The 6724-nt window shown below is 40.7% G+C and overlaps 1 protein-coding gene across 4 annotated transcripts in view; it reads right to left on the bottom strand.

Moving 5' to 3' along the window:
- Positions 1 to 408: 408 nt before the first annotated feature.
- DENND5B (DENN domain containing 5B) overlaps positions 409 to 6724 on the bottom strand; it is a 195499-nt gene continuing 189183 nt past the window's right edge. For all 4 annotated transcript variants that reach the window (XM_032855132.1, XM_032855133.1, XM_032855134.1 and 1 more), the window contains 4 exons: positions 5974 to 6056; positions 5636 to 5762; positions 3655 to 3829; positions 409 to 985 (listed from right to left, as the gene is read on the bottom strand). In XM_032855132.1, the coding sequence (XP_032711023.1) occupies positions 802 to 985; positions 3655 to 3829; positions 5636 to 5762; positions 5974 to 6056 (569 nt within the window). In that variant the 3' untranslated portion in view covers positions 409 to 801. The remainder of the gene's footprint in view (positions 986 to 3654; positions 3830 to 5635; positions 5763 to 5973; positions 6057 to 6724) is intronic.

The following is a 6724-nucleotide window of genomic DNA, read 5'->3' as shown; positions in this document are numbered from 1 at the left end:
ATAACAAGAATAAAAATGTGAAGAATGAAGTTAGTCTAGGCTAATCTTTCCAAAGTGTAAAGAAGTTATAATCCTACAATTTAACATATTTCTCAGCGCTTTGTGTGTTCTCTTTCCAGTTCAGCCAAGCTCCTGGGGTCCAGTATTTAAAATATTTGAATCATATCTTTAGCTTGTGCGGACGGAAAAATTTTTCCAAAAGACTGGAAAAGTGACTCAATTCAAATGTATGAAACCATTTGTAACTTAAAAAAAACATTTAAGTGTGGACTGTCACGTACAGTAGGTAAAGCTGTTCACTTTCACAATACAAAGACTCGGACACACCAGGACGGATGGCTACGACATAACAATGCATTCTGGGATCCTTTGTGATACCTGGAGGGAAAAAAAAGCCCGACTCGGTTGCACTGTAATTACATGTTTACTGGCTTCTTCCTGGCTAGCACCACTCTTCCCCTCCCCAACTCCCAATGCGGTTAAGCAACTTATTTTAAATCACAGGAATATTTAATCTAAGAAAAGTATCTTATTAGAGTAATATAATTTCTTAAAGAAGATAGCATATTTACACACATCTAACACATGAAAATACTCTATTTTATACTAAATTCCAGGTTCAAATGAACTACAATACAGCATTTTCCCTTGTCTGTAGTGTGAGGATTGTTCAAATTGGGGAATACAGTGTGTTGCCCCTGCAGTGACTCACTACCTTGTCAGACAAGTCCAAATCAGTCCCCATAGCTGGGGAAGGTTCGGGAACAAGGGGTCTGGACTGAGAGTTTCTAGTCACGTGGGTTACACATCCACTCCTTTGATGAGCGATCCTTCCAAGACTATGGTGAAGTCCTGAATGGTCTGCAGAATGCGGATGAGAGAGTTGACAGTCATGCGGTCGCGCAGGAGGGCGCTCTCCTCATACATTCGGGTAATAGCAGGACACTCAGCTAAGAGTGGGATCCACTGTGGGAGCAGGCGATCCCTACAGATTCAGAGAAAGAAGTCCTGAGCCCTGCTGACCTTGCTACAGAACAATACAAATGTTAGAGCTTTCAGCGGGAAGGTGTGGGGCTGGACAGAGTAAAACGAGCCATGTTCTGAGGTCAGCAGAGAGGAAACCAGACCTCAGAGAGGAAACCAAAGTCAGGAATTTGCTGGTTAAAAAGATACAGTAATGAGACAGTGTCAGCTAAAGGGAAAACGTAAGAGATTGTAAAAGTAAGTCTGGACAAATTGGCCTTAAGGACTTACCATATTAATGGGACTCTGTACTCGGGAATGAACACTTTTAAAAAGAGGCAGAATGTCATTTTGTATCTTTTTTTAATAGGGTTGTTACTCAGACATCTGTGGCAAGGCATGCCAAAGTATACTGACTCTTTGGGAACAAACACTACATTAAATAGGTGGGACTAACATTTAAAAAAAAAACTAACACAACATAACAAGGTAAGGAATGAAATCAAAGCAGAAAACCGTTAAGTAGATTTTATAAACCAAAAGCAGGGAGGCACTGGTCTAATTAATCAAAACAGTATATATATAAAAGAAGATAAGGATCATGCTCAAAAGGAATTTTAAAAGTATAGGTGAAACTGGCCCCTCTTATTAAGAATACTGAACTTAGTTCTGTGAACCAGTTGTTTCAGGAGGACATCTCAACCTTCAGGTGTTTTTTTTTTTTTCTTTGAGAGAGAGAGAATGAGAGAAAGCAGAAGAGAGGAGGGAGGGTCAGAGGGAGCAGCAGACTCCCCACTGAGCAGGGAGCCCGATGCAGGACTGGGACTCTGGGATCAACCTTCAGTGTGTACTGATTAAACTCAGACATTAGGTATCTGTCACTAAGTATCTAAGATGCTCTTACTAAGCATCTCAATATGCTTTTCTTTCCTCTTAACTAATTAATTTATAAGATTTTATTCATTTCTTTGAGAGAGAGAGATAAAGAGAAAGAGCACGAGCAGGGGGAGAAGGGGAGAGAGAGAGAGAGAGAGAGAGAGAGAAGCAGACTTCCCGCTGTGCAGGGAGCCTAACTTGGGGCTCGATCCCAGGACCCTGGGATCATGACCCTAGCGGGCAGATGCTTAACTGACTGAGCCACTCAGTCAGTTTTTTTTTTTTTTTAAAGATATTTATTTATTTGACAGAGATCGCAAGTAGGCAGAGAGGCAGGCAGAGAGAGGAAAGGGGAAGCAGGCTCCCCACTGAGCAGAGAGCCTGATGTGGGTCTTGATCCCAGGACCCTGAGATCATGACCTGAGCCGAAGGCAGCGGCTTAACCCACTGAGCCACCCAGGCGTCCCCCTTCTTTTTCTTTTAAAGTTAATTTTTTGTAGTAATCTCTACACCCAACGTGGGGCTTGAATTTACAAACCCTGAGATCAAGAGTCACATGCTCTTCTGAGCCAGCCAGGCACCCCACAATATGCCTTTCCTGACAAGAGCAGCAATAAGTAGGCATGCTGAATCTCTTGTTGGGGTGGTAGAAAATAACAAACATTGCACAAGTAACTTAAAAAAAAAAAATCTTATTCTTGGGGTGCCTGGGTGGCTCAGTCCATTGGGCTTCTGACACTTGATCTTGGCTCAGGTCATGATCTCAGGGTTGTGAGACTTAGCCCTGTGTTAGGCTCTGCACTCAGGGGGTAGTCTGTTTGAGATTCTCTCTCCCTCACCCTCTGCCCCTCCCCTGTACTCTCTTAAATAAAGAAATCGTTTAAAAAAAAAAAAAAGAAGCTTATTCTAAAAGTCTATGTGTTTTATGTCTTAAAATTCTGATAGCTGTTTTAAAATTAATGGATTGTACAGCTCTTATGTGTCATTTTAAAAAAATACCAGGGTAGGAAACTGTCTTAAAGAGAAGACTTTATGGGGCACCTGGGTGGCTCAGTGGGTTAAGGCCTCTGCCTTCGGCTCAGGTCATGATCCTAGGGTCCTGGGGTCGAGCCCTGCGTCGGGCTCTCTGCTCCACAGGGAGCCTGCTCCTCCTCTCTCTCTCTCTGCCTGCCTCTCTGCCTACTTGTGATCTCTGTCTGTTAAATAAATAAATAAAAATCTTAAAAAAAAAAAAAAGAGACTTTATATAGTTAAGAATTATTTATATAGAAAAAAGAATTATTTATATAGTATGAATTCTATAATGTTATCAAATTTAAAGCAATATGGTGGTATACTGTAAATATATGTGCATATATGTGGTGGTGTGTCAAATTCCCTATCAAACTACCTTTTACCCACCTGCCCACCTTTGGAGCCCGTGTAGTGTAATGGTTGAAAGTATGGGCTCTTGAATGAGACTGGGTATGAATCTTGGCTCTGGTTTTTTCCCAAGGTGTGACCTTGGGAAAGTTGGTTAACTTAGTTATGCCTCATCTATTTTCTGTTTTCTCATCTACACAATGAGGATACCAGTTGCTACTTCATGTAGTGTAGTAGTGAAGTGACAGGAGGATTAAATGAGATAATGAATGTAATGTACTTAGCATCGTGCCAACATATATCAAGTACCCAATAAAGATAGTCTCATAATAAAATCAGGAATGAAAGAGGCCCATGGGAGAGCCCTGGAAGGGGCATGATCTGGTATAATTGCTTCTGGACTCTTGTTCAACATGTAACAAAGATAGTGAAAGTTAAGAATTGGCTTTTTACCGTGTTCCAAGGCAAACTAAAATCTGGAATTTGCCGTCCTTCCCAATGTTCCTGGGTGCAGTATTAATAGCATTTACATAGTGGCAAAAGGTTTTGCACGATGATTTCTGAATAAGGACATCATCTTCATTGTCTAGAATCTGGTCAGTGCTTTCAAAATAAGCAACTGCTTTCTCTGGGGAAGGAAGTCAGAATCATATCACAATACGCATTAATACTTCATGTACAGAAAGAGTATCACTTAGTTTATTCTGGAAACACTAATGATGCTTTGTATTATAGCCAGTCCAGAAACCAAAATCATTATTTTATCACTGGTTTCAAGATGAATTTCAGAGATCCATGTTTCACAGTGGAACAATATACTCCCAGCAGTTTATTTTCTAATCTAGACTGCACTCCAGAAGGGTAGAAAGTTTACTCTCTTTAGAATATCTTCAAGCAATGGAAATTGGAAACAAACAAACAAACAAACAAACAGAAAACCAGACTCCTCTGTCAAGGCTAGAACCTTCTATGAGTAACCAGTAAATATTTAGGAACCATCGAAATGGTACCCTCTGTTCTGTTACAAAATGGCTGGCTAACACTTCACAAAAAAAAATCCTTGAAATAGAACTAATTCAGGAACTCTAAGGAAGGGATATGTATACACATATCAGAAATAGGAGCTTAAGATTCTAGGCATTCCAAAAGAAAAAAAAAAATCACTCCGGGAGGCCTAGCTCTGTTAACCTCTTCTTTGTCTAAAAATTCTAAGTCGGATAAAATCAACTACTTCATCTAGACTATATTTACAAGACACAAAATGATTAATCATCCCTTTAAAAAAAGCTGGGAATTCTAGAAGAACTACATACCAAAATAAAGATTACAAAGCTTATTTAGCAAGCTAAAGCAGCACACTACCAACAGAATTTTCTGTGATGAATGAAATGTTCTGTATCTGTAGGTTCAACTTAGTAGCTCCTAGGTAAGGCATGTATGACTAAGGAAGTAAATTTTAAATTTAATTTACATTAAATCGGTTTAAATTTAAATAGCCACAAGTAGCTAGTGGTTACCATACTGGACAGCATAAAGCTAGAGTAATCCTTCTAAAGCAGACATATATTATGTCTCCCACTCCTTGGCTCAAAGCCTTCCAATGACTTCCTATTTCAATCATGATAAAGACCAAAGTTGTTCCAATGGCCTAGATGGCCCTGAAGCACCTGACTCTGGCAATAAACAGCCCTCTCTCCCCAGTATCCTCTTAATTTCTGTCTCCCTCACTCTGGCCCAGTCACATTAGTCTTGCCATTCTATGAAAAGGCCAAGTGTACTCCGAGCTTGGGGCCTCTCCCTGGCAATCCTCTCAGCTAGCAGTATTCTTCTCCCAGACAGCCACATGGCTCGATTCCTCACTTCCTTAGTCTTTGATCAAATATCACCTTGTCCACAAAGCGTAGAACCACCCCACTTAGAATAGTACTCTCCACCCCATGTCCTGTCACTCTGCTCTATTTTTTTCCACATCAAACACAGCTTTATAACATACTAGATAAGCTGCATACTTATTATGTTTTTGTGTATTGTCTGGGTTCCTGCCCCCACCAGAATCTAAGTACGTCAACCGTAGGAATTTTTGTGTTTTACTTATCTCTTGATGTATACTTTTTTTTTTTTTTTTTTAAACGTAAGCTCTATGCCCAATGTGGGGCTTGAACTCATGACCCTGAGATCAAGAGTCCCATGTTCTACCGACTAAGACAGCCAGGTGCCCCTTGATGTAGATCTTGAGCATCTAGAATAGTGTCTGGAATATTATGGACACCATAAATACTAGTTGGATGAATGAAAAGATAGTGCTAATTTGATATTTATTTTAAAAAATGTACTCCCTTGTTACTACCCCTTATTTGCTTAAACTCTGGGGTCTTCAAGTTTTGTAAGAAACATTTCAGTGACCTTATAATAACATATACCTGCTTTAACTTACCTATGAAGTCCCAGATGAAGACATTCTTGTGGAAGATGCGAGCAGATTTGAATCCATGATGGAAGACTTGTTCAAGTGCCACAACCAGTCCATTTTCTCCACACAGCAACACTGTGAGGCTTCCTCTCTGTGGAGCAAAACACGCAGTGCCAAAGAATAATCTGCTGCTTCTCTGTTTAAGAAAATGCTAGAGAAACAGGTGCTGATGACAGCTATGAAGCACTTTTTTGTAGCTGTTAGAAAGCTTACAAATAAAAACTAACATACCCTCTACTGCCTTATGTACCATGTATAAAAATGGCTTTAAAATCCTACATATTAAGTTTTACAGATCATACCTCTTTTTCAGGTTTGTGAAAATGTTTCACAATATTATTCACAGCTTCTCCAATTCCTTCTTGGATCTGTCCAGCACTGGGTTCTGAAAAAATAATGAACAGTGGCTGAATTCTCATGCAAGGGAAATAAACTAAAGTACTATGGGGTATCGCTTGTGTCCACCAGGCAGGAAAACACTTCACCACAGCAGGCTGGCTTGTCAGACCCCTGAGAAATTTGCCTCAGGCCAGTTCAGCTAAGTGGGAGGCATCTTGGCACAAAGGAAAAGAATCCAAGAGATCCTTAGATTCAAATTCCAACCTTACCACTTGCAGTCTATAACCTTGGTTAGATGTCTAACTTCCTCTGAGTTTGAATTTCCTCAGCCTTAAAACAGGGAAAATATACACCTCATGGGTCACTGGGAAAGGTGGATGAGATATTACAGGTGTAAATCATCTGGCATGGTACCTGTCACAAAGAGCTAGCAAACCCCTGGATCTGAGGAGTGAGGTGGGAAAGACCCACAGCATCACTCACAGGTACCCCCTTATCCTACCTACCTCTGAGTTCCTTAGTGGGCACACACCCAGGTTTGTGAAGCTCTGAAGGGCTAACCTGAAATCTGTTTTTTTACTATTGTGTTGAAAATAAAGGGATGATGCCTGGTACGCTGCAGCAGCCAAAGCCCTGAACTGCTTCCTTTTCTGATACTCAGTCCATCTGGGCATTGCTTCATTTGCATACCCCCCCCCCCCCCCCCCCCCCCCC

The sequence above is a fragment of the Lontra canadensis genome, unplaced genomic scaffold (assembly GCF_010015895.1).
Source record: "Lontra canadensis isolate GAN:19392208 unplaced genomic scaffold, GSC_riverotter_1.0 scaffold9, whole genome shotgun sequence".
In the NCBI taxonomy this organism is placed as follows: domain Eukaryota; kingdom Metazoa; phylum Chordata; class Mammalia; order Carnivora; family Mustelidae; genus Lontra; species Lontra canadensis.
The sequence above is the reverse complement of the archived record's forward strand: the minus strand, read 5'-3'. Positions and strand labels throughout refer to the sequence as shown.